The sequence below is a fragment of the Notolepis coatsorum genome (assembly GCF_963971535.1).
Source record: "Notolepis coatsorum genome assembly, chromosome: 13".
In the NCBI taxonomy this organism is placed as follows: Eukaryota; Metazoa; Chordata; class Actinopteri; order Aulopiformes; family Paralepididae; genus Notolepis; species Notolepis coatsorum.
Window position 1 is genome coordinate 109,679,351 of NC_140177.1, and position 26,591 is coordinate 109,705,941.

Below are 26,591 nucleotides of genomic sequence, written 5' to 3' on the forward strand. Positions count from 1 at the left end.
CCTATACTGCTGTACTATATATGATGACAATAAATTAATCTAATCTCATTTTGATGGGTCGCGCAAGACTCGCAAAGCACTTCCACATCCATTTCCACACAGCTGTGTCATTACTTTGCCTTATAAGGAGCTCTGGAGGCGTTGTTTTGTATGCAAATGACGTGAACGGGGGTGCGCTTTCAAGTTTAAGACATAATGCCATTCTCCAAGCAGATATCAGATCATATCACAGGTGCGACCGTTTGAGCCACTTAAGACATATTACCAGCACGTTGGAGACTCAGAGTGAACTTGTCATTGATTCTGTCTCAGTCGGTTCCAAGATAAGTCTTCCAAGAGAACTCTTTGGAAAATTTTGGGGAATGAGACCCATTGATCCTGTACCTACAGCATTTTTTTTAATGGGTGTTTAATAGTGCTTCAAGCCCTGTAGAACTGGTATTTTACCAGATGCCTTTAAAACAGCAGTTGTAAAACCCTTATTAAAAAAAGTTACTTAGATAGTAATGCACTGGCAAACTATAGACCAATATCCAACCTCCCATTCGTTAGTAAAGTACTTGAAAAGATAGTTTCAGTTCAAATAAATGTCTTTCTTGAAGAAAACAACATCTTAGAAGAATTTCAGTTGGGGTTCAGAAAATATAGCACTGAAATTGCCCTCACCAAAATAATCAGCGACCTCAGACTAAACTCTGACGAGAATAAGGTCTCCACTCTCCATCCTTATCCTGCTAGATCTCAGTGCAGCATTCGACACAATTGATCATGATATTCGAATCACCTTGTCGGTTTCTCAGACTATGTGCTAAATTGGTTCAAAACATACATCAGAGGGAGGAAGTTCTATGTAAAACTAGGAGGCCATATGTCTGAGATATATGACAACAACTATGGGGTTGCACAAGGGAGCTGCATAGGTTATTTACTCTTTCTTTACATGTTACCACTGGGTGATATCATCAGAGAACATAATGTAGGTTTCCACAGCTGTGCAGATGATACACAATTGTACATATATGCTGAACCAAATTATTAATTAATGATCTCCATTACAGACTGCTTATTGGCAATAAACAAATGGATTAGTAAAAACGTCCTGAAACTAAATGAGAACAAAACTGAAATTCTAATTATCGTCCCCAAAACAAAAAATGTACGTTAATTAAGAACCTCAGGGAGACTTGATATCTTGACCACAAATTGTAATTTGCCTGCACTATTTTTATTCTGCCTACTTTTATGCACTTCCTGTTAAATTCATGTGTCAGTTCTATGCTAATAAAATTGTATCTTACTACCTCTTATGCACTGTAATTTAGAACTGAACACCATTTCCGCTGCGTTAAGAGTGGTGCACTGCTCTGTTGTTAAGTTAAGAGTGATACACTGCGCTGTTGTTCTATAAAGTAATTTAGAACGGAACTGTATAAAGAAACTCAAAGTGTTAAGAGCGATGCACTGCTCTGTTCTATAGTGTTAAGAGCGATGCACTGCTCTGTTCTATAAAGTAATTTAGAACTGAACTTTGTAAAGAAACTCAAAGTGTTATGAGCGATGCACTGCTCTGTTGTAAATTTACTTTGTAAAGAAACTCAGTGTTAAGAGCGATGCACTGCTCTGTTGTTCTATAAAGTGTTAAGAGCGATGCACTGCTCTGTTAGGCCGCCTAGACTCATTACATTAACACTGATTATTGTATTGTAAATGAGGGCTATTTTATTTTATTGAACTATTTTATTGCACCGCAGTACTGCATCGTTTTACAGTCTATTCTATTTTACTAACTATCTTATTGCACTTTTTTACTCTGTCTATTCTATTTTATAATTTGTATTACTGCCTATTTTAAAACGGAATCAAACCGTAAACAGAGAGGCCTATTGGGATGTTAGATCCTAATGTGAAAAAACGATGATTTGCCTTACCCTGCTGCTATCTTTTTTATGCTCGTTTTATATGTCTGTAACCAATGAATAATATGTCTGCACTTTATGCATTGCTCATTTTATGCCTGTCTTTTTTACTGCTGTGAAGCACTTTGAGCTGCAATTTTTGTATGAAAGGTGCTATACAAATACAGTTAATTATTATTATTATTATTATTATTATTATTATTATTATTATTATTATTATTATTATTATTATTATTATTATTATTATTATTATTATTATTATTATTATTATTATTAAAGTCAACTGCTACTAGCCTACTACTGATGGAGCTGAATGATTTGGGAGATGCCAATCTGGTATTGGTGCTGATCTGGTATTGGTGGTATTGGTGCTGATCTGGTATTGGTGCTGATCTGGTATTGGTGCTGATCTGGTATTGGTGCTACTGGTATTGGTGCTGATCTGGTATTGGTGCTACTGGTATTGGTGCTGATCTGGTATTGGTGGTACTGGTATTGGTGCTGATCTGGTATTGATGGTGTTGGTATTGGTGCTGATCTGGTATTGGTGGTGTTGGTATTGGTGCTGATCTGGTATTGGTGGTGTTGGTATTGGTGCTGATCTGGTATTGATGGTGTTGGTATTGGTGCTGATCTGGTATTGGTGGTGTTGGTATTGGTGCTGATCTGGTATTGGTGGTACTGGTATTGGTGCTTTTATTGTTTTATTGTGGATCCCCATTAGTCTACACCAAAGTGAGACTACTCTTCCTGGGGTCCAAACATTAAAAATACAAACACACACAAAAAAAGTAAAATTAAAATATAAAACTTCAAACATTGAAGTACTTACAAGAAAACATCACAACGAACAAAACAGTGAATAAAAGCTCACTCAATATTCATAAGTTAGATATCACAATTCTCAACCATAAAATACAAATTAGATATTCAGTCCATAAGAACAAAACAGATCAAAATCATATATATGATTTTAACTCATATTATAGCATAACTTTTCTCAAGTCACCAATCACCTTTATATTTCCATACTAATTTCCATAATAAGTCAAAATACCATTCTCAAAACATAAGTTGAAAATGTGACATAAAGGCTTGGCTAAAAACAAACCTGCTAGCTGTAATAATCTACCATCTATATTGTCAAAGCCGCATGGCTTGCCATTTTTCATGCTTGACAAGAGTGTGTCCACCTCTTTGACACTTATCTTTGTGAATTCAAAGCTACACTCCTTTTCCTTCATAATTACATTTTTTATTATTGATTCAGAGAGTTTACCATTCACAGATCCCATCTGACTTCTAATTGTGTCCACTTTATTAATAAAGAAGTTATTAAAGTAATTGGCTATTTCTACAGGTTTTGTAATAAACTTTCCCTCCACTTCTATGAAGGAAGGTGTCCTGGTGAATTTATCCCTCCCCATAGCTTCATTAAGTGCCCTCCAAAGTTTTTTACTGTCATTTTTACATTCTTCAAGCTTCAAATAATAATAATTTCTTTTCTGTCTATTCATTTGAGTGGTTCTGTTCCTAAGAGCTCGATATGCCTTCCAGTCTAAAGATAGACCAGAGGCAATTGCAGACACTTTAAGAGCATTCCTCTTCGTCATACTTGTTTTTAATTCTTTATCAAGCCACTGTGTTTTAGTTGTTCTGACTTTTAATTGGAGCATGTTTATCGCAAATCCTAGAAAACAATGACACAAAAGATGACAATGCAACCTCTGTATCCTTACCCTCAAGCACAACCTCCCAATTCACATCTTTTAAATCTTCTAAAAACATCTCCTCTGAGAAAGCCTTGTACATACGCTTATTAATTATCATCTGCCCACTTTTGGGTATTTTTGCTTTCCAAGTTAATGCAATTGTGCTGATCTGGTATTGGTGCTGATCTGGTATTGGTGCTGATCTGGTATTGGTGGTGTTGGTATTGGTGGTACTGGTATTGGTGGTGTTGGTATTGGTGGTGTTGGTATTGGTGGTGTTGGTATTGGTGGTACTGGTATTGGTGGTACTGGTATTGGTGCTGATCTGGTATTGGTGGTACTGGTATTGGTGCTGATCTGGTATTTGGTGGTACTGGTATTGGTGCTGATCTGGTATTGGTGGTACTGGTATTGGTGCTGATCTGGTATTGGTGCTGATCTGGTATTGGTTATGATCTGGCTCCTAAGCACTTGTATAGACAAATGAGTCATAATACCCATACTTCAGTGCAATATAATATAATACTTGTTGGCAGGTAAAACAATTAAGATTATGTACATTTAAGATGATACTAGAATTACACTAGGATGATTAGTTAATACTACAGAATTGCAGTGACAAGGATACAGAGAGAGTATTCACAGATGTGTAGCAAAGACACAGGAGGGCGAAGTGGATACAGGATTCAGTCCAAGACAACAGCACCACCACGTCACACCACCCCGCAACCTACTGTACTATCACATTCAAACACCCCGCAACCTACTGTACTATCACATTCAAACACCCCACAACCTACTGTACTCTCACATTCAAACACCCCGCAACCTACTGTACTATCACATTCAAACACCCCGCAACCTACTGTACTATCACATTCAAACGAGGGGCTTAGATCTGTGCATACTGTACTCCTTGGTAGAGCTGCCGCAATAACCGCGGTATCGCTGTTGCATCACGCCCACCGCAGAGTTGGGCTGAATACCGCATCATCGCTATTTTTTATAAAAATAATAAAGTAGCGCCCAGATGTTGGGCTTGCGGCTCTGCAGATATACCCTACTTGGTTCCAAGCGACCCTATTGGGTAGAAGTGGTACCAGAAAAGTCATGGGAAACATTGCAGACCACCGATTGGTCAGAAGAGAGACACGTCACACGTTGGGGTCTCTGAACAAAAACAGAAAGCCGCCATCTTTACTGCCTCGCTAAGGATGTATTTCATTCAGGATTTGTTTGCGACAGCACCAACTCCAATAAACAAAAAAGGATGGATTCACTGTGTATTCTGCCTCATTTATTGATGAAACAAAACCGACATCAACCCAATTTACCACCGAGCGGAGAGTTTAGTGTCACAACAAGATCGCTGATGTGTTAAGTTGGTTGTTGTTATTAGCCTAATACTACCGTCAGCAGATATACACGAGAGGTAACGTTAAACCCGGGTTGCTTGGTAGAATAGACACAATGAGAGGTAACGTTAGCTTTAGCAGAATAGACAACGAGAGTCTGGTTAATGTTGTTATTGATTGATTGATTGAAACTGTGTTAAACTCTGGCTTGCTGCAAGCCCTCGGACATGGCTATGCCCACGGAGCTTTCAGTGTACACAAGCGGCCCCGCCTGCATCCCCACACGGAGACAAACGGAGTAGTACCTGGCTGCAGTGGAAAAGGAACGAAGTACCAGGTACCTAAAGCGGGTCGAGTCGAGTAGGTACTATGCAGTGGAAAAGCGCCATTAGACTAGAGGCAGGCTATAAGAGTAGACTACAAAAAAAAAAAAAAAATGCATTCAAACTTTTTTTTTCTTTTTTTTTGCGCACTGTGCGGTAATAACCGCGGCGGTAGGAAATATTTCGCAAATTTGTGCGGTAAGGAAAATATCAATACCGCGGCAGCTCTACTCCTTGGTTATCATTTATGGTGAAGCAGAAATAACCATTACCACCACAGGATGGTCCACATTGTAGCCTTTAGCCATGTATGTCTTCACATTGCCAGCGATAGGATAGGACATCCCATGACTGAAAAAAGACAAACAAATGTCTTACAAATCTCATCTATGTTTGTCCATCAGTTAACCTAGAAATGATTAGCATTCCTCATTGAAATCAATTTGAGAATTAGAATTTTGGTGGTTAAGAGTCAGACACACTTGACAGTGGTCAGACATTCCTAATATTTCTCGAGTTCTCTTATGTAGGCCTACTGTGTGTACTCGTATGTAGGACTACTATACTCTTACTCTAAGTGCTGCTGTGTTTTACCATAAGTGCACTCCAGCGTTTCCAAATCCTATCCCAGCGAACACACTGGCCAGATGCATGCTGGCCCGGGCCTCTACGTCCTCTGGATCTCTCACGGCCCTGAAGAGACAGCAAACATGTGGTTGAATAATGCAGAGCCCCCTATGTGTCCAATCTGGGACAATTCAAATTTCCATTATGTGAGAGACTAAAGTCTTGTCCATAGGAGACCTGTCTATCAAAAAATCACTGAAAGAGGAACTGCTTAAATCATATCTCTAAATAGAATCATAACTTAGGTATATAAATTGTCTGTATTTATGTATCTATGTTGTATGTCAGTTAGTAGGTAGGTGTGTAAGCCTACCCACGTTGTATGTTTTGTTTTTGTTTTTGTTGTTTATTTTTTGTCTATATTTGTGACAGGCTCCCTCCAAAAGCTTCAAATATCTTCTTGGGAGACCTGGCACATGCACACAATTGAGTCGTTGTTGTTTCACATGAAGATATGTACATGTAATATATCATGTGTGTGTGTGTGTGTGTGTGTGTGTGTGTGTGTGTGTGTGTGCGTGTGTGTGTGTGTGAATAAATTCATTGATTCATTCATTATTCAGCACTGGTTTTGTTTTTCTATTGCACCTTCCCGACAGCGAATGAGAGCTAAGCTAAGCAGTGAAGCGCTGAACGCTAAAGTTGAAAATATTTAAGCGAAAGAGCACCACGCTTCCAGCGAGTTTTCAATAGTCACCTAGCAACAACTAGGTTCCCTCGAACGCTGCCAGCTGAAAAAGTGGTGTCCTATGGAACCTAAAGTCTTAACTCTAATGGGAGGAGCTTGTAGGTTTTTATGAGTAACACATAATGAGAAGGATACAACATTTTATAGGTCTAGATACTGTACGTGTTCATAGCTGATGTATTCTGTAGAGTGACTTACTTGACTTAAGCCTTTGCACTCCCTGCGGAGCATAGGCCACTGACGATTTCTTTCCATGTTGCACGGTTTTTGGCCTCCCGAACGATGTTGTGCCATCCCAGTCCAGCCTCTTTCATTTCCCCTTCCCAAGAACGGCGCCAAGTGTTTCGAGGCCTGCCGCGTTTCCTCTTTCCAGGTAGGGCTTGCCGGGTGATGTTTGTGTCTTCCTTTCTCAGGGTATGGCCTATCCACATCCACTTTCTCTTCTTTATTTCTTCTGGCGGGGGTAGTTGTTTTGTGCGCTCCCACAGGTCCAGATTTGTAATGACATTTGGCCATCTCACTCTTAGAATGCGGCGGAGGCAGGAATTTATGAAGGACTGTACTTTCTGATTCAGCCCTACGGTTGTCTTCCAGGTCTCCGAGCCATACAGGAGGACTGATTTAACATTGGAGTTAAAGATCCTCAGCTTTGTGTTGGTTTTTATTTCGCGAGACCTCCATACTCGACCAAGTAGGTTGTATGCCGTTCTTGCTTTTCCGATTCGCACTCTGATGTCTTCTTCTGTGCCACCCGCTGTATCTACTACGCTCCCAAGGTACGTAAAGGAGTTAGTTTCTTCGATGGCCTCTCCCTCTAGTTCAATGTTTTGCTGGCACTTTGTGTTGATTTTCATAATCTTGGTTTTTACCCTATTGATCTTCATTCCTAGAGTTGAGGCTGTTTCCTTTAGTTTGTATTCAGCAGCAATTACATACATTATTATATGAGTGTGACCATTTGAGGCAGAGCAGATGAGGGAGGAAGACAGAGGAATCAGGAATGTATTAAAAACAATGAAAAATACGAGTCACCAGGAGACCTAGACCATCCTGGACTGCTCTACCACCCCCTCCATAGAGAGAGTGAGGTGTTGCCTGCTGGACTCTGTTAAAGGCAGACACAATGGAGGACCAAGAGACTGAAAGGTTATTTCATTCCAGTGACCCAAGAAAGACTGCATTTAATGATGATATATTGTACATTAGGTTAATTTTCACTTTTCTTATCGGTCTTTTGACATAAATGCTGTCCATAGCGACTTCCGGTATGAGAGCAGATGGGTAACACACGTGCGATAGAGCTCCTGGTCAAATGAGTGAAAAAACGGATAAAAAAAGACCCGAAAAGTAATTAAAAAGGAAAATGCTCACGAGAAGTAAGGAAGAGACAACGATTGTGAAGGAAATAGAAATGGAGAACATACGAGAAGGAGAGAATTTGAAGAAACAGAATCCCTGAAGCGAAGCCGAGAAAAGCCAGGCGAAAGAAGGGGGAGGTACCGCTGAGGCAGACACGGGAATGCCAGGATGGGCCGTGATCATGCAGGCCGGGATACTGGAGAACATAACAGCGGCGATAAAACTGAACACGGACACGATAAGGAATGATATTGGGAAGCTACGGGAGGAATTGAAGAAGGAACAGGAGGACTTCAGAGGTGAAATGAATACAGAAATCAAAAGGGTGGAGGAGAAGATGGCGGAACAGAACAGAAACGTGACCGAGTTACAGACTAGGACATCACACGCGGAGGAATGGAACACGGAGATACACGAGGTATTAACATGTGTGATTCAGAAACAAGAACAGATGGAGACAAAGATGTCGGACATGGAGGGGAGGTCACGGAGAAATAACATCAGAATATGGGGACTGAAAGAAGGAGTCGAAGGGGAATCGGTGACCCTATATGTGGAAAAGCTTATCAAAGAACAAATGAAGGAAACGGGACTGGAAAAAATGGAGATACAGAGGGCCCACAGGGCGTTGGCTCCGAGACCACAATCGGACAGACCTCCGAGGGCGGTGATTATTAACTTTCTGAGATTCGAGGTTAAGGAATTGGTACTCAGAACCGCGTGGACCAAGAAGATTGAAATCAAAGGGAAAAGACTATCATTTGATCACGACTACTCGACAGCGGTAGCGATAACACGCAGGTCCTACGCGGGACTGAAGAAAACCCTGAAAGAAAGCGGAATGAGATTCCAGTCACCCATGACCTCGCTAAGGATTCACTGGGAGGAAGGGGCGGTGATGTACGCGACGGCACGAGAAGCGGAGCGAGAGATGAGACGGCGAGGGATGAGGATGTCGGAGGACGGAGAAGGAAGGCGGCGGGAGGAACAGACGCGGAGCCTGCACCAGAGATTGGAGGGAGCCCGCAGGTGGATCAGAGTGGGAGACCGAAACAGGAGGGAGGAGAGAGGAGGAGGCGGAGGTGAAACGTGACGGAGCGAGGACGGAGACGGATGAGGAGGCCAGACGGAGAGGAGGCGGGAGGAGACGAACGGATGAGTACACGCACAAGAGATTGAAAAAACTATTCAAATAGAGACAAAGTATAGAAACTGAAATAACATACGCATAAGCACACATTCCCAGGTAGAGGCAGGATATATAAATGAACGTAACGTATACATGGACACATAATACACAAGCTGATGGAGGAAATAAATGGAAATATAACTAGGTTTGATAGGCGAGACACAGAACATACTGAAACAGATATATAGACACATGCTGTGAGTAACACAGTTGGGAGGGATTAAGGGGATAAATGGACATCACATAGAAAATAGAGGAGAGGAAAAGAAAATAATAAGGGGTTCACGGGAGACACCGCACACGGATATGGGAGGAAGGAGGGACAATGAAACATATGAGTCACATTGAGAGGGACCAAGAAAAGAGGGTCTTTGATCAAAAGGAAGGACAGAGCGCTTTTGACCAGGAGCTCGAAAGCAAAAAAAAAAAACAGTAAGAAAGCTGGACAAATATGACGAGCGATTGGGGGCAAGGGTTTCAAACCCCCAAGCCGTCAGGAGGGGGCCCCTCGTTAGGAGGGCAATTACCCCTCACCCACCAGCAGGGGACAGGGGGGGACACAGGGACCCCCCGAACGCCTTGGGAGCACTTTATGTAAAGTTTATGTTTTTTATTTATGTTAATCACTATATGTATTCGGTGAAGAGAGCGGAGGCTCCAACCGGAGGGGGGAATGAGTGTGACATGGGGGGGACTGACAGACGAAAGAAGAAGAAAGATGACAAGGGTTAAAGGTATAAAAATGATGTCGTTAAACGTTAATGGAATGAATAATGCGATAAAAAGGGGCAAAGTGATGTTGAAATGTAAAAAAAGTGAGATGGAAGTGATTTTTCTGCAGGAGACACATTTGGTAGCACAGGGTCATGAGAAACTGAAGAGATTTGGATATGAAAATGCATACTATAGTTCCTTTGAACAAAACCCGAGGAGAGGAGTAATCACGTTAATCAAAAACACAGTCAAATTTGAATTGATCAAGGAAGTAAGAGACAAGGAGGGAAGGTTTGTTCTGGTGAAGGGGAAAATGGAGGGCCAAATGGTTACGTTAGTAAATGTTTATGCACCCCCAGAGAGTGAGAGGGATTTATATGAGACCATTTTTGACATGATAGTGTTGGAACTAGAAGGGATATTGATATGTACGGGAGATTTTAACGTAGTACTGAATCACGACCTAGACACCACGAGTACTAGAAAAGGACGGGCGCCCATCAGTAGATATGAATATTCAGATGACGGAAATGGGAATTACAGACGTTTGGAGGGAGATGCACGCCATGGACAGGGAATACACACATTACTCACACCCACACGTGACATATGCGAGAATAGACTACTTTTTGATGACGATGGGGGACAGTTACAGAGCACGGGAGAGCAGTATAGGAGTAGCGGACATATCGGATCACAGTGCCATATATCTGACAGTAGATCTAGAAGGGAGACGGAGGAACACGATTTGGAGACTAAATGTAGGAATATTAAATAACAAAGGGGTGGTGAGTCAGATCAAGGAGGAGATAGCCAGATATAAGGAAGAAAATGACAACGGGGCGGTAGACCCGAACATTCTATGGGACACACTGAAGGTAGTGATAAGGGGGAAATTGATGGAAAAAACAGCAATGCTGAAGAAGGCCAGAACGGAGACATATCACAATCTGATAGGGAAGCTGAAGAAGCTAGAGGGGAGACACCAGATATCAAAAGAACAGGAAACGCTCGGAGAAATCAAAGAAGTAAAGGCCAGGATAAATAGGGAATTATTGACGGAAATAGAAAAGAAAGCGAGGTTCATGAAACAAACGTACTATGAAGGGGGACCAAAAGCGACCAGACTGTTGGCTAGGAGAATTAGAACGCAACAGAAGTTGAACACGATACACACAATAAGGGATACAAAGACTAATGAAATATTGAGGGACCCAGCTGAAATAGAGAGGACATTTAGAGAATACTATGAGAAATTATACACACAGCCAAAAGCAGCGGGAGAAGAGGAAATAGAAACATATCTGGAGAAGCTAGAGTTGCTATCAAGAACCGACAGCGAGGGTTAAGGTGAATGGCAGCTTGACGGATAGAATCAGATTAGAGAGGGCTACCAGACAGGGATGTTGTCTCTCACCGACGCTCTTCGCCGTTTTCATAGAACCACTGGCACAACTGATCAGACAGACCGAGGACATCAAGGGAGTAAGGATAAAGGGAACGGAATATAAACTAGGCCTATTTGCAGACGACGTGATAGTATACATGAGGCAACCAGAAAAGAGCTTCCCGGCACTGATGGATCTACTGAAGGAATATGGCCACTACTCAGGATACAAACTAAACGTGACAAAGACACAGACCTTAGCATGGAACTATTCTCCAACGACGGAAATTAGAGAACAGTACGGGATAAGATAATAATAATAATAATAATAATAATAATAATAATACTTCGTTTTATATAGCGCCTTTCAGAGGACCCAAGGTCGCTTTACATAAGGGGGGGGGGGAGATAACAAGTCAACAAACATAGTGGACAGACACAACACATACATATAAAGTGAGAAAGTTAGGGACATGGACATGGGACATGGATGGGACATGGACAAGATTAAATACTTAGGGGTGAACATCACAAGAGGGGTGGAGAAACTGTTTGAGGCGAATTATACACAGATAAATCAGAACATAAAGAGAGACCTAGAGAGATGGACAGTAATGCCCTTGGACTTCAATTCAAGAATAGAGGTCATTAAAATGAACATACTATCAAGGTTACTGTACCTATTCCAGTCACTACCCATACAAATACCACAATCAATTCAGGGAGTGGGACAGACTGATATCGAGGTTCATATGGGCGGGGAGAAGACCACGGGTCAGATATAAAACACTACAACTACCAAAGGAAGAGGGAGGGATGGCAGTACCCAGCCTACAAGATTATTACTATGCAGCACAACTGAGAGCAGTGACGTGCTGGTGTAACGACAGATATGAGGCAAGATGGAAAGACATTGAAAAAGAAGGGGAGGGATACAAGGTACAAGCTCTGGTGGGGGATAGGGAACTATTTAAAGAAAAAGAGGGACTATTAGATCCAATCACCAAATGCACCTTGACCATATGGAACAGAGTAGTAAAAACACACAAATTGGAGAAGCAGTCAGGGGTCCTGAGATGGGTAGCACATGACAAGAGATTCAAACCAGGGAGGTTAGACCATGGATTCAGAAGGTGGGAGAGGGGGGGGGGCAACAGCAATATGCAAAATGATAGAGAAGGGAGAAATGCGGACACTACAAAAATTAAAGGAGAAATTTGGACTAGAAAACAGGGACCACTTCAGATATCTACAGGTTAGAGACTACTACAACAAAGAAATAAGGGGGGCCAAAGACGAGGAACAGAATGGAATAATAAAGATGATAGTATGGGCATACAAAGGGGGGCAAGGAAGAGTAATATCAGCAATATACCGGGCTATAATGACCAGCAAGGGACACACGACCGATTATATAAGGGAGAAATGGGAGAGAGAACTAGAGATAGGAATAACAGGGAAGGAATGGGGGAACATATGTGAGGTACAACATTCAACAACAGGATCGAGAATATGGAAAGAATTTGGATGGAAAAACATAATCAGATTCTTTATAACCCCAGAGCTGAAGGGAAAATATGCACCAACACAAAAAGCATGCTGGAGGATGTGTGGGAAGGAGGGGGCAAATCACACGCACATATTCTGGGGATGTCAGAAGCTGAAGGGGTATTGGGAGGAGATAGGGGAAGCAATGATCAGAATATTAGGATACGGGCTACCACAAACAGGACTGGTGCTTTACTTAGGAGACCTGACACACGAGGGAATACAAGGGGGGGACAAATATTTAATAAAGATAATGTTGATAGCGGCCAGAAAAGCAATAACGAGACTGTGGTACAAGGAAGACCCACCGACAATAGCAAAATGGGTAGGAATAGTGGAAGAAATACAGGATATGGAAAGGATAACACACATGCTGAGGTTACAGGAAGAGAAATTTGGGGAAAGATGGGGAAAGTGGGAGGATTATAAAAGGAACGAGAACGACATCACAGAGGAAGAACCAAATGCAACACAAGAGAGCGAAGGGTAAAGGAGGAAAGATGTTCAAGCAGGGTCTATGAACCCATGTCACACACCTGTACTTTAGTTAATATTTTCTATTTTGTTTTTGGGATATTACAAGTGCTGAATGCTTTTATACCTTATTATTTATGTCTGTTTAACGGTGTGATATTAAATATTCAGGGATGAGGTGGTTTGTGTATGGGTGAACCAAAAGGCAAAGTGAAAGTTAATAAACAAGAGAAAAAAAAAAAAAAAGGACGAAGGAGAAGGGAAGAAAGAAGCTCAAGGAGGGTCTCTGGACCCAGATCACACATACAAACCTTAGTCAGCATTTATCGTCTTTGAGTAGGATTTACCTGTTTATGCCTGTTTAAGGGAGATACACAATCAACCTTTATATCAAATACCTAGAAAACAACAGTAGGGGAACCAGACAACTAACCATGTGATACCCATGTAAATATTTATGTGCACTGTTTTTTCTTTTTGTTTTTATTGTGATGCTAGTTTCTTCATTTTTTATTATTTATTTTTTGTAAGTGCTGTCTGTCTAAATAACTGTTAATAAAAAATTTAAGTTTAAAAAAAAAATGCTGTCCATAGCGTGGATGGTTCTCTTTCCTAGCTTTTGTTTCGTGTCTCACTATAGACCACTGCAACACTTCCGGTATTCTGAAATCATGGGAGAGAGAGCGGGGGGAGAAAATGAATGAATGTGCTGCTGATCAACTTGGATTGGTCGCTCCGTGTTCAGGAGACTCAGGCGTATAAAAGTCTGTTGGATCATGTCTCCAGCACCCCCACAGCCGTAGCTACAACCACTTAATGTCAAGGCACTCATCCACATTCATTCATTTTCTCTCCCCGCTCTCTCCTCCATGAGCTCAATGTAACGCGGAAGTGCAGAGGTCTATGGGAACACCTCCAGCGTGACCTCATCAGAAGCTCCAATTACATTATGCCAGTCCTGATTGGCTGGCATTGATGATGCGCACATCAAGGAGGAATGGAACCCTCCTCCCAATATGAAAGACTGTCGTCAGTCGTCATTCAAAAACCTCTTCTCGCTTCTCACAGAAGCCTGACAACTGTGCCTGGGTACCGGTCCTTAACTGTCCAAAGACTCGAGCACACAACTTGGTCACCAGGCGCTTCGTTCCCTATTGTATGGTTTACCTGCTAGTTCACGAACAGTAGTAATACTGTTCTTAATTGGTTTATAAGTACCCTTTATTTATTTTGTATCCACTTTTTCTCCTTATTTTTTTCTATTTTTCTCCCATCCCAATTTCACCTCGCCAATTCTCCCCTCCCCTGTCTCGAACGTTGCTAGACTATGCCTCCCACTGGTCGGCTGCAGTGAGGACCAAGCCTTGCATCACGTGTCCCCTCCGGTACACGAGGAGGCAGCTGTCGCATCTTTTCACCTGTACAGCGCGATCTCTCAGCAGCGAGGAGTAACGCGAGGGAGGCTCACGCTGCCCCCGTTGCTTCCCGATTCTGCTGTACAGGCGCACCAACCGACCTGTAGGAGTCGCTGTCCACAACGTCAGTAAATAACCATGGCTATGCCTAAAACGTCCTCCAAGGAGGATGAACCTCAGGTGCGAGCCTGCCCTTGTGGTAATACCAGTGGATGCCCCCTGTGGAGCCACTGGTTGCCACCCACCTTCACCCGAAGACCTCACCGTCTTCCTCTGTGCTGTCACTCCCCTCCAAAACAGACCGGTTACAATCCAGCCTTACTGACAAGTGCTACAAGGCGGCTGCCCTGTTGGCTAGAGCTCTGAATGCTTCCTCTGTCCTTATGGCCTATAAGCTGAGCTGGAAGAGGACATGACTGCCAAGCCAGACACCAGGTTGTGGGAGGAAATCTGTGTTACCACAGACCACGTCATCCGTCTTCACAGGCTACAGGTAGAGCCATGGGTCTGATGGTTCTTAAGGAGAGAGCTAGTTGGCTCAACCTCACCAACCTGATGACCAAGGAGAAAGAGGAGCTCCTCGACACTGCTATAGTCCCTCAGGGCCTCTTCGGAGCTGCGGTTACATCCATGCAGAAGAGGTGTGAGGAGAAAAAGAGTCATGTGCCAATAGTTCAATGTCGGGGGAATAGATGTGCCCAGGATGACACCAGCTGGAATTAACAAAGATAACAAAGACAACAAGCCCTCCGCCTCGCCTCTTGCCGCTTTGCTTATCCAAGTCAGCGCGCACCACCGTAAAGCCCTCTTGTTCAATAGTGCTGTCCAGGATGTTATCGTTCAGCCAAGATTCTGTGAAGAACAATACGCTAGCTTCCTTGTACTCATGTTGGTTGTTCACCAGGACTGAGAGCTCGTCCGTCTTGTTGCCCAGCGATCCAGACCTTTAGATTACTTGCGTAACCCGGTTCTCTGATTAGCATGAGTGAGTGTCTCACCAGACCACCCTCTAGGCTTGGGCGGTATGACTGTATTACGGTATACCAGGGTATTTAGAAATCCCGACGGTATTGAAAATCAATACCGTCAAAATCACATAATATGCGTTTCACACTGAAACGGAGTTTTGACAGTGGTTGGTTGTAGTGCACACTAAGGCTGAGCCCGAACCCTGTTTTTAGGGTTCGAACGTTCGCCAGGGTTTATCGAACGAACGTTCGAACGTTCGTTTTTTGTAAATTTTTTAACACTTTGGGTGCCGGGAACCGTCTTTAGACGTCATTCCCGGCCATGCTCAAGTTGCCGGAGGACGCTTTACGTCGTCCTTATATCAATATTTCAAAAATCTGCGATCGGATTCATATGTCCCCTCCGCTGGCCTGAGATCCACCAGCAGGACCCACTGAGCTCTCTGGCGGTTCAGGAGCGCCATCTGGTGGCCGATCGGCGCAATCGCTTAAACAGGATGTGCCATAGAGGTTGTGCTAGACGTCCGTATTGCTTCCGGCCACTCGGTACATGTCCCGTGACTCTGGCTCGTCACGCTACATAGCGATCGATTGCCAATAACTCGATAAACAACATGATTTGGACGTATATACCATTATACAAGCTGGAGATGGACCGGGTAAATCGCCATCCCATAATGATAGAATTTCTACTCTACGATGATCGCCCAACGGCGCGCGGGGACTGGGGTGAGTTTGAGCGTGTAACGTTACCGTCTTCGATACTAACTGCTATTATCAACATTTGACCCACATTAGATGATTGGTATAACGCTGCCCACGGAATTATAAACGCCCCCTCGCCCATCCGGTCAACATCAGATGACGTGTAGTAACTTCTAGAAGTACGTCTAGTTGGAATTTTTTATATTGCGCTGATTGCCATCAAACTGTATTTCATCATCAATATAATGCATTTGGGGCTATATATCACGTTCTGGAGAAAGCTGCAGAAAGAGATGAAAACATACTTATACATTAGACCATACTTTACTTTTACTATGAATATGTGAATGAAAAAGTTTAACGTTGCTACACAATGAACAATACATATAGGACTTTGAATGGGCCCTAATAATGGCAATGTAGCAATAGAATTTAAAAAGTTTTTCTTTCTCCATAGACAAATAGCGCTGGCAATCTATGGTATATCATGAATTTAACCTTAGGAAGCCAAAGTGTTAATAAATTTATTTTTTTATATAATTTTTTTATTTTTTTTATATAATTTTTTATTTTTTGTATTATAGATCCTACGGAGGGCGGCATTGCATAATCTATTGGTGAAAAAACATGTCGTTTACAGTGGTGGCTGTTCATGTTAACATGTAATTAAACAAAGCACTCAGAAGAAAATAAACAAGCTACTGAGTACTGCATCAAAGTTCCTAAGGTAAGGGGCTAGATAAACGTAAGGGGCTAGATAAACAAAGGCATTCGCTTTGTGGCATTAACGTTATATAGTTAGTGTTACACGTTCAATAACAGGTATTCACTCTTGGTCGACGGGAAGGAGAGAGGCGCGCGCCTCGGCTCCTTCCACCGTCACCTCGGAACGGGGGACGGCAGAGAGACAGAGAGACACCGGCGCCTCCCCGCCGGGCTCCCAACACGCCTGCCGCCTCGGCCAGAGTTGTTTCCAACGCAACCACCTCCCGCCATGAAGCTCGCGCTTCGTGGCCGAAAAAGGCTGGTATTCATTAATGATCCTTCCGCAGGTTCACCTATGGAAACCTTGTTACGACTTTTACTTCCTCGGCGGGGAGCTAACGCTACGTTAATGCTTCTCTCAAGCAGATCAATGGCGGCATTGCCGGAAGTAAAAAAAGAATAAATGCTTGCCGATTGGTGGTAACAGCAGAGGCGGGTGCAAGCGGTGTGACGTAATTGGCAGAATCGCCTGTCATTCAATCAAAATTGTTCTATTGCATTGGTTGAGACTAGAGCTCTGGTTGAGTATCCAGCAACAGCCCGGCAGAGACCATACTGGTTGAGCCGAGCGACTCGGGGGACGCGCCGCTTCACATCGCCTCACCGTCGTTGCGTCTGCTTTATTTTTTTTCACCGAACGTTCAAACCCATTAATTAAAGTCCGAATGTCAGCTTAATGAACGAACGAACGTTCGAACGTTCGGGCTCAGCCTTAGTGCACACACGCGCCAGAAGAGGGCGAGACCAGTCCTCACTAGTGGAGCGAGCACACGCAGAGCTGGTTGTCTACACACAGGAGGAGGTGTTCACGTTTTACGGTAATGTTGCGACAGTGCTGTGAAAATACCATAAAGCGTTGTGGTAACGAGAGTTGACGTGTGTGTTGTTGTGCACTGGTGGAGCAAGCAAATAAACGGTAAAACGCTGATGAAAATGAAAGTCATACCGTCATATACCGTATACCGGAGTATTATGTCAGCAAGGTATGACGGTGTGAAAAAAATTATACCGCCCAAGCCTACCACCCTCCTTTCTATGGAAGGTGAGTTTGTTGTGAATGACAACTGGTACAATGTCAGCCCTTTTTATTGGGAGGAGGGTTCCATTCCTCCCTGATGTGCGCATCATTTATGCAAATTACATGTCGTCAGCTTGTGACTGCAACTTGTTCCTGTTTGTGGACGACTCAGCCCTGCTGGTCTCTGACAAGAACAAGTTACAGGTTGAAAAAACCCTCAGCTCGGAACTAGGCAAAATCTGCATATGGCTCGCTGATAACAAACTATCATTACACATGGGCAAAACAGAATCCATTCTCTTCGGTTCAAATAACAAACTCAGCAAGACCGACGGCTTCTCAGTTACAGTGGGTGACAATATTGTCACAAGGAAAGATGAAATTACCTACCTGGGTTCCATCCTAGAGGCTAATCTTTCCTGTGACAAAATGGCATCCAATGTAATAAAAAAAGTCAACCAATTCTTGTACCGGATCTCCTCTCTGGTAAACAAGAATACCCTGAAGACTCTGGCAGGAGCACTCATTCAAGGGTACTACGACTATGCTTGCACCTCATGGTACCAAAGCACCTCAAAGGCGCTAAAAACAAAATTACAAACATCTCAAAACAAACTGGTCAGACTACTGCTTGACCTTACTCCTAGAACACACCTCACCCCTGCCCACTTTGACAACCTAGTATGGCTTAGAGTAGACGACAGATTACAGCAACTTGCAATGGGCCTGGTCTACAAGATACACTACACGACCAAGGTACCCATGTACATGTCAAAATACTTCCCAAAAATCAGTGAATACCACGATCACAACACCAGAGGGAGCTCCACAAATCATGTCAAACCCAGATTCGGCTCAAACAAGGGACTAAACACGTTTTGCAATTATGCCACATCAATGTGGAACGCCCTACTAGGGCTGCAACTAATTACTATTTTGGTAGTCGACTAATCTGTCGATTATTTCTTCGATTAGTCGACTAATCGAAAAAAAATTATATTAAAAAAAAAAGTATATATTTTTTTTATAATTTTTATTTTTTTTTGCACTACCTATCTCTGTGAAAGTGGCTTCTCAGCTCTGGTCCAGCTGAAGACAGAGCAGAGGAACAGATTGGACATTGAGCATGACCTCAGAGTTGCTTTGTCTACCATCACCCCAGACTTTGAGACTCGTCAGGACCAAAACATCCCCAGTTATCCCATTAGTTCCCCCAAACGTACTGTCGGTCTGTTATGTTAAGCTAAGAAGTCTTCAGCTGGACCAGAGCTGAGAAGCCACTTTCACAAAGATAGGTAGTGCAGGGCGGTTAGGTGGCCGAGCGGAGATTGCGTTCGTCACCAGCCCCGGAGCTGAGCTGGATTTGCCTGTTCGAATCCAGCTCACAGCTCCGGGGTTGTCACCAGCTTGGCTGGCCGTCTGCACTGATACAATTGGCTGTATCAGAGGGTGGGAGAAGCTGGCGGGGTGGGTCCGGGTCGTTGTAAACAGCGACTCCTACAGTTCGGTCGGGGCGCCTGCTAAGCGCGGATTGGACGTGAGGGGGATAGTGTGGTCCTCCCACACGCTACGCCCTCTCAATGAGAATCCGCGCTGCCAGGTGAAAAGAAGCGGTGATTGGCTGGACGTGTGTCGGAGGAAGCACGTGGTAGCCTCCACTCTCCCAGATGATCCGACTGTGGGGGGTAAGTGCGCAGCGACCAGGAAGGGACTGGGAATTGGCATACGACTAACATTGGGATGGGGAGAAAATCGGAGGAAAATGGAGGGGGAAAAAGACCAAAAAAAAAAAAAAAAAAAAAAGATAGGTAGTGCAAAAAAATTAAAATAATAATAATAATAATAATATTTTTTTTAACGACTAATCGACGCAACAATTCCTCGTCGACGATTTTTTTATAATTGACGTCGTTGATTATGTCGACTAATCGTTGCAGCCCTACGCCCTACCCAAAGCTGTAAAGGAATGTGAATCACTACCCACTTTCAAAACCACTCTCAAGGAAGACCTACGGGAGACTGCAATTCGAAACTGGCCCCTGTAAATGTCCTAACCCAACCCCCTCCAATGTACAGTAATTTACCTAGTATGGTTGTCAATATTCCAATGTACAGTTTTGCTTGTTTGTACAGTGTTCCCCCCCCCCCAACCCCTCCAATGTACAGTAAATTACCTAGTATGGTTGTCAATATTCCAATGTACAGTTTTGCTTGTACAGTTGTACAGTGTTTCCCCCCCCCAACCCCTCCTACCCAACACCCCCCCCCCCCCCCCCCAACCTCCTCCAATGTACAGTTTTTACGTCAAATGTATATACTCCCTTTTCTGGACAGTACTGTATTTGCAAATCTGGTATGTCATAAATGTATAGATGTAGCAGTACTGTCTATCTGTATGTCTGTATGTCATATATGTCCTGATGAATTGAAAATGGGGGACCCTGATGTAAACAAGACGAAAGTCTTTCTCTGGTCTGCATCCCCTTAACAATTGTGTGTATTGAGCTGTACTGTATTGTACCCATTCTGCAATCTGTTAATAAAGTTTTCAATCAATCAATCAATCAGCCAATCAAGGCTGGCATAATGTCATTGGAGCTTCTGATGAGGTCACACTGGAGGCCTTCCCATAGTGAGACACTCAATCATGCTAATCAGAGAACCGGATTACGCAAGTTGCTTTTTGGAGTCATCTTCTCCCAGCAATCTCAGAACTCGTTAGCTATCATTTTTTCTTTTCTTTTTTTTAACAGACCACGATTTAGCCTCTGGGGGCAACGGTCAACGTTTTGGCTCGCTTCTGATTCCTAATATCCGGGCCAAGACTTCCTCTTCTGTACACCGGTAATAGTTTTCTATCCGATTAGCAAATAACTGATGTCATTTATTCAAAGGCAATTGTGTAATCTGACTTTTAAATCAAACACGAGTCAAACAACATCCAGACAACATTTGAACTACTGTAATGTGTTCCACCTCTTTCACTCCCCACATGCAACCAAAGCATGTTCCTGTAGAAATCCCCGCCTACATTTCTGTCAGTATGTATGATTGTATTGTATTGTCTTGTATTGCACATTGTCTTGTATTGTGTTATGTATTGTATTTTCTTGTTGCTCTGTGTTTAGGACCTCCTCGAAAAACTAGATAATCTCAAGGGGTTTATCCTATCAATAAAATCCATTTCAAATTTCAAATTTCAAATGCCATCCCCACTACTCGGACCACAAACGGAAACCAGAACAGAGCAATCAAGCAGATATCTGTTCATAGAGATTAGCGCCCCAGTAATTCAGAAATGTTCTGCTGGGCTCGGTATCCAATCCCCACTGATCATGGAAGCTACAGAGACGGAGCGGTTTGAAGGAGCAGTGAAACATCACATGTCGTCTACCTACCGCTTCATGTACTTGGCCACCACGTTCATGGCGTGTCTGGACCAGACGTCGCTGACAGGGTTGCTGCCCTGGTACGCGGGCCTGTTGATGGGGTTAGTAGGACAGGGGCTGCGCATGTTGTAGGGCAGGGCTGTGTAAGACTCCAGGGCGTGGCTACATGGGAGACAGGGGAACAGCACTTTAAAAAGGAGCGGTCCACTCAAATTAAAGTTGAACAACACTGCAAAAGAAACCCCCATCTAAATAACAAGGACTTTAATCCCTTATTGAGTTTCAAAATTAGGGATGTCTCAAGGGTCGGTAAGATCGGGGCTGATCACGGCATATTTTAATTGATCAGTAGTGAACAAGATTACAAATAATAAAAATAAAAAACAAATTGCTAAGCTGTTTTTTTTCTTTTTGCTGGGGTTCACGATTAATCACGATGAACAGTAGTTATAGACTTAGACCATTTATTTTGAGTCAATGGACAAAAATGCCTGCGAGATAATCCCTTTTTCACAATTATTACTATTACTATTATTACTATTACTATTATTATCTTTTCTGCCTCTACACCCCACTTCCCCATGCTACTATTGGCGCTTTTCCACTGCATGGTACCTACTCTACTCTACTCGCTTTAGGTACCTGGTACTTCGTTCCTTTTCCACTGCAGGTACTAAAATAAAGTACTCAGTTTGTCTCCGTGTGGGGAGGCGGGGCTGCTGGTGTACAGCTGAGAGCTCCATAGCTCTGTGAGAGCTCCACCAGCATAGCTATGTCCGTGTCATGAGCTAGTAGGCGCAAGCCAGAGTAAAACAGTTTTCAATCAATCAATCAATAACAACATTAACGAGACTCTCGTTGTGTCTATTCTGATAACGCTAACGTTACCTCTCATTGTGTCTATTCTACAAGCGTTAACGTTAGCTAGGCTGTCTATGCTAACGTTAGCATTAGGCTAACAAGCTGTAACGTTACCAGTCGCGTCTATTTGCTAACGTTAGCATTAGGTAATAACCGGTTTAAAATGGATGGTGATTACCTCACGTTGTGTCTATTCTATTAGCATTAACGTTACTCATACAAACAATCAATAGCGAGTTATATTGATCGCGCTATGTACGATAGCCATGCTAAAACAGCACAACATAAGCTTAAGCCTTAACAAGTCAGCGATCTTTTTGCGAGACTAAACTCTCCGCTCGGTGGCAAATTGTGTTGACGTCGGTTTTGTTTAATCAATAAATGAGGCAGAATACACAGTGACTGTATTGTTTGTTTATTGAACTTGTGCCTGCTGCAACCATAATGAAATCCTATGCGAGACATTCAAGATGGCGGCTCTCGGTTTTCGTTCAGACTCTCCAAACAGTGACGCGTCTCTCTTCTGACCAATCAGTGGTCTGCAGTTTTTCACGTGACATTTATGGTACCAGTTCTACCCGCTTGGCTCGCGCTTGGAACCAGAGTCGAGCAGGGACTAAAAAAGTACCCGAAAAAGTACCTGGTACCAGGTAGTACCAGGTACTTTGGTAATGGAAAACCGAAAATACCGAGTAGAGTAGAGTAGAGTAGAGTAGGTACCATGCAGTGGAAAAGCGCCAATGACACCTGCATTTTGTCGTATTCGATTTATATAGAATAATCTTCAGGACGAGGAGATTGCATTTAGATATTTATTCAAAGGTAAGTACTCGTTAAGCATGAGTGTAACTCCATCCACGGCTGGCAGCCAACTGACTGTCAGGACCCCTTGTCAGGTATACATAATAGGAAGGTGCGCCTGGCGCGCCTGTCGTAAATGATATATTCAAAGCATGAATATTACAGTAAATGATATATTCAAAGCATGAATATTACACATTTCCCCAAGGGGATTAATGAAAGGAACACTTGACTTGACTTACCACAGCACATCAAAGCCACTGTTGGCTGCCACTCTCTCTGGCATGTGCAGGGTGTGGAGAGGATCTACGATTCCAAGGGTTGGTTTGATAGCTCTGCTGGCAATGCCTGATCAGCCAAAGAGAGACATTTTCTTCACTATGCTAAGAAAATTTCTTTCATCTATTACAAAGGTGCAAATGTGTTTTTAAACATACAATACACACCAGTTTTTGCCTTTAGTGATTCAAAGTCGAAAATAGCAACACCGGTTGTCTCACTGCCAGTTCCAGCCGTCGTAGGCACTAGAGGAGAAAAGGTGTGTGTTAAAATCTAACATCAATAACATCTCAAAGACACCATTCATGATAATCAGACAGAGCATTGTTTACAGTATCAGTGGAATTCTCATGTTACAATTTCTCCATCCATCAGATATCCACACTGAACTGAGCACTGTTGACCGTGACATGAGCAGCAAACGGAACAATACGCCGGGTCAGGTTATAACCCTGGTCAGGTTATAACCCAGTTAGCCTTAATCTCAGACCTCTCCACCTCTGGGGCAGCAGCTGAAACAGACAAGGCTTTTCTAGTACCTGCAATCAGAGGCTTGAGGGCGCCAGTAATAGGCTTTCCTTTTCCTATGGGAGCGTTGACAAAGTCGAGGAAATCCGCGTCGGGATGGCAGGCGTACAGGTTGGCTGCCTTGCAGGTGTCGATGACCGAGCCGCCTCCCACGGCCACGTAGACGTCGAAGGCGCCTTTCTTGGCGAAGGCGATGGCCTCCTTGAAGCTGCCACACAAATAAATGCAGAAAGAAATAGCAGGGAATTAAGTGGCATAGAGAATAACCTCTTGACAGACTAGACATGTTGGTCACCATGACTACCGATGTTTCCCCTCAGCTTCTTACCCTCTAGACATGTTGGTCACCATGACTACCAATGTTTCCCCTCAGCTTCTTACCCTCTAGACATGTTGGTCACCATGACTACCGATGTTTCCCCTCAGCTTCTTACCCTCTAGACATGTTGGTCACCATGACTACCGATGTTTCCCCTCAGCTTCTTACCCTCTAGACATGTTGGTCACCATGACTACCGATGTTTCCCCTCAGCTTCTTACCCTCTAGACATGTTGGTCACCATGACTACCGATGTTTCCCCTCAGCTTCTTACCCTCTAGACATGTTGGTCACCATGACTACCAATGTTTCCCCTCAGCTTCTTACCCTCTAGACATGTTGGTCACCATGACTACCGATGTTTCCCCTCAGCTTCTTACCCTCTAGACATGTTGGTCACCATGACTACCGATGTTTCCCACCGATTCTAATTTACTGTAGTTATTTGTGGCCTGGGATTATTTTTGCAGATGTTGTGATATGTGATGTGGATATTGCATTCTTTCATATTGTGATATCAACTCAAATCAAATCAAATGTATTTGTAAGGCCCGACAACACACGTTAATGTCCCCATGGGCCGGACGCGTGTATGCCTTCTACAACAGAACTGCGTTTCCGCGTTCGAGTTTTGCGCTCTGATTGGCCAGGTCATGTGACATGTGCGCCAATTGTGGGACAGCAAGTTCTGCGCCTATTTCCGGGTCTAACAGCCTGCAAACTACCTGGCGTTCTATCGCCATGCTAAGACAAACTCTAACCTTAACTGTCGGAATCAGGGCAGGCGTTCTATCGCCATGCTCTAAGACAGTGTTTCTCAAAGTGGGGGGCGCGCCCCCCAGGGGGGGCGCAGAGGCATGACAGGGGGGGCCTTGAGATTTATAAAAAAAATTAAAAATTAAATAAAAATATTTTTGGATTACAGAAAATTAGCACTAAAGTGCTATCTGTTGCAGCTGCACTGTTCTCAAGACAGCTCTCCACAAGAAACGAACATGGCAGGGACTGAGGGCTATAACTGACTACAAAGTCAGCGCCCCCTCAATGGGGAGCGACGACGCCTCCCTTGCGGACCAGCTCAACACCTTCTACGCGCGGTTTGGTGCAAACAGTGGCACTGCTAGTGTTACGAAGGATCAGATTAAACCGAATATATATATTTATTGATTGATATATATTGCATAATATTTGTATATCGTTTGATATCCCTTGTGTATTCCTTGTACATATACACGGAATATCCCTTTAACCTAGTACAGACCATAATATTTCGTTCTCCTATTGGACAGCGGTCCCTTAGGCGCCATTGCCATACCCCCGGGGTCTAGTTCAAAGTCACCGCCAACGACATGCCTGGACATGAACGGCTCTGCGCAAGGATACGAGACAGGAATAGGGCTGGTACTAGTTTGTTCACCTAACGTATAAATACGGCGCAGGTGAATACAGAAGTATGTTACCCAATAAGTTGAAGCCTCACCCACGATACAACGTGCGGTGAAGTATGGCCTGTTTGGCCCCAAATAGAGCATTGAGACCGCGTGCGAATTAATAACTGAAGTATCAGAGTTTAACGCTGTACCGTCGAGTTCGACCTATTCTATTAATTCAGTAATAGTCTATTTATGTATAGTGTATCGTGCGGCTACCGTTCTACAGTGACCAGCATCACCAACGTTTCCTCGTACCAGCTAGTGTGCTTATCCAGGCTGGGCAGCTTACCCTGGCGCCTTCACCCGAGGAGCCCTAGACGAGGACCGTGTGGACATGTACACTGGATAACCTACCCGACGACTGCATAGCCCTTTTCGGCTGGATTATATTTGCTTTGGTCCTGTAATTGATGGAGCGGAGAATCGTCTACACCCACAATTGTGTGGGATTTACCCTGTGAGGAGCAACGTCGAGCCCGCCTCTCAGAAGCCTGAGGCTGGCTAGCTTTCTTCCATGCGGAGCTGCATGCCACGGAGAACAGCTGTTATTCGTCTGCGGATCAAGAGATTATTGCACCGTCTCCTGTACTTGGAGTCTCTCTATTCTTCGTTGACCCAGACTCTACTACCGACAAATCCTCTCCCCTTGCTGGCTTACAACCGGAGGGACCCTACCAGTATCTCCCGCTGCCTCACTAGTGTACCATAGATATAATTCCTAAGATACAGGTGGTATTCATTATCTCCTGCGTAATATGAGAATGGACTTACGTTATTGATTTGCTCACGCACATTCTTTCGCCTTATAAGCGCGACCC

General features: G+C 43.5%; 1 protein-coding gene across 1 annotated transcript in view; it reads right to left on the reverse strand.

Moving 5' to 3' along the window:
• adhfe1 (alcohol dehydrogenase iron containing 1) overlaps nt 1–26,591 on the reverse strand; it is a 62,014-nt gene that overhangs the window by 17,275 nt on the left and 18,148 nt on the right. Inside the window, exons 6-11 of the mRNA XM_084327004.1 lie at nt 24,033–24,229; nt 23,661–23,738; nt 23,457–23,562; nt 21,562–21,714; nt 5,901–5,999; nt 5,579–5,657 (exon numbers count right to left, since the gene is read on the reverse strand). Of these exons, the coding sequence (XP_084183130.1) occupies nt 5,579–5,657; nt 5,901–5,999; nt 21,562–21,714; nt 23,457–23,562; nt 23,661–23,738; nt 24,033–24,229 (712 nt within the window). The remainder of the gene's footprint in view (nt 1–5,578; nt 5,658–5,900; nt 6,000–21,561; nt 21,715–23,456; nt 23,563–23,660; nt 23,739–24,032; nt 24,230–26,591) is intronic.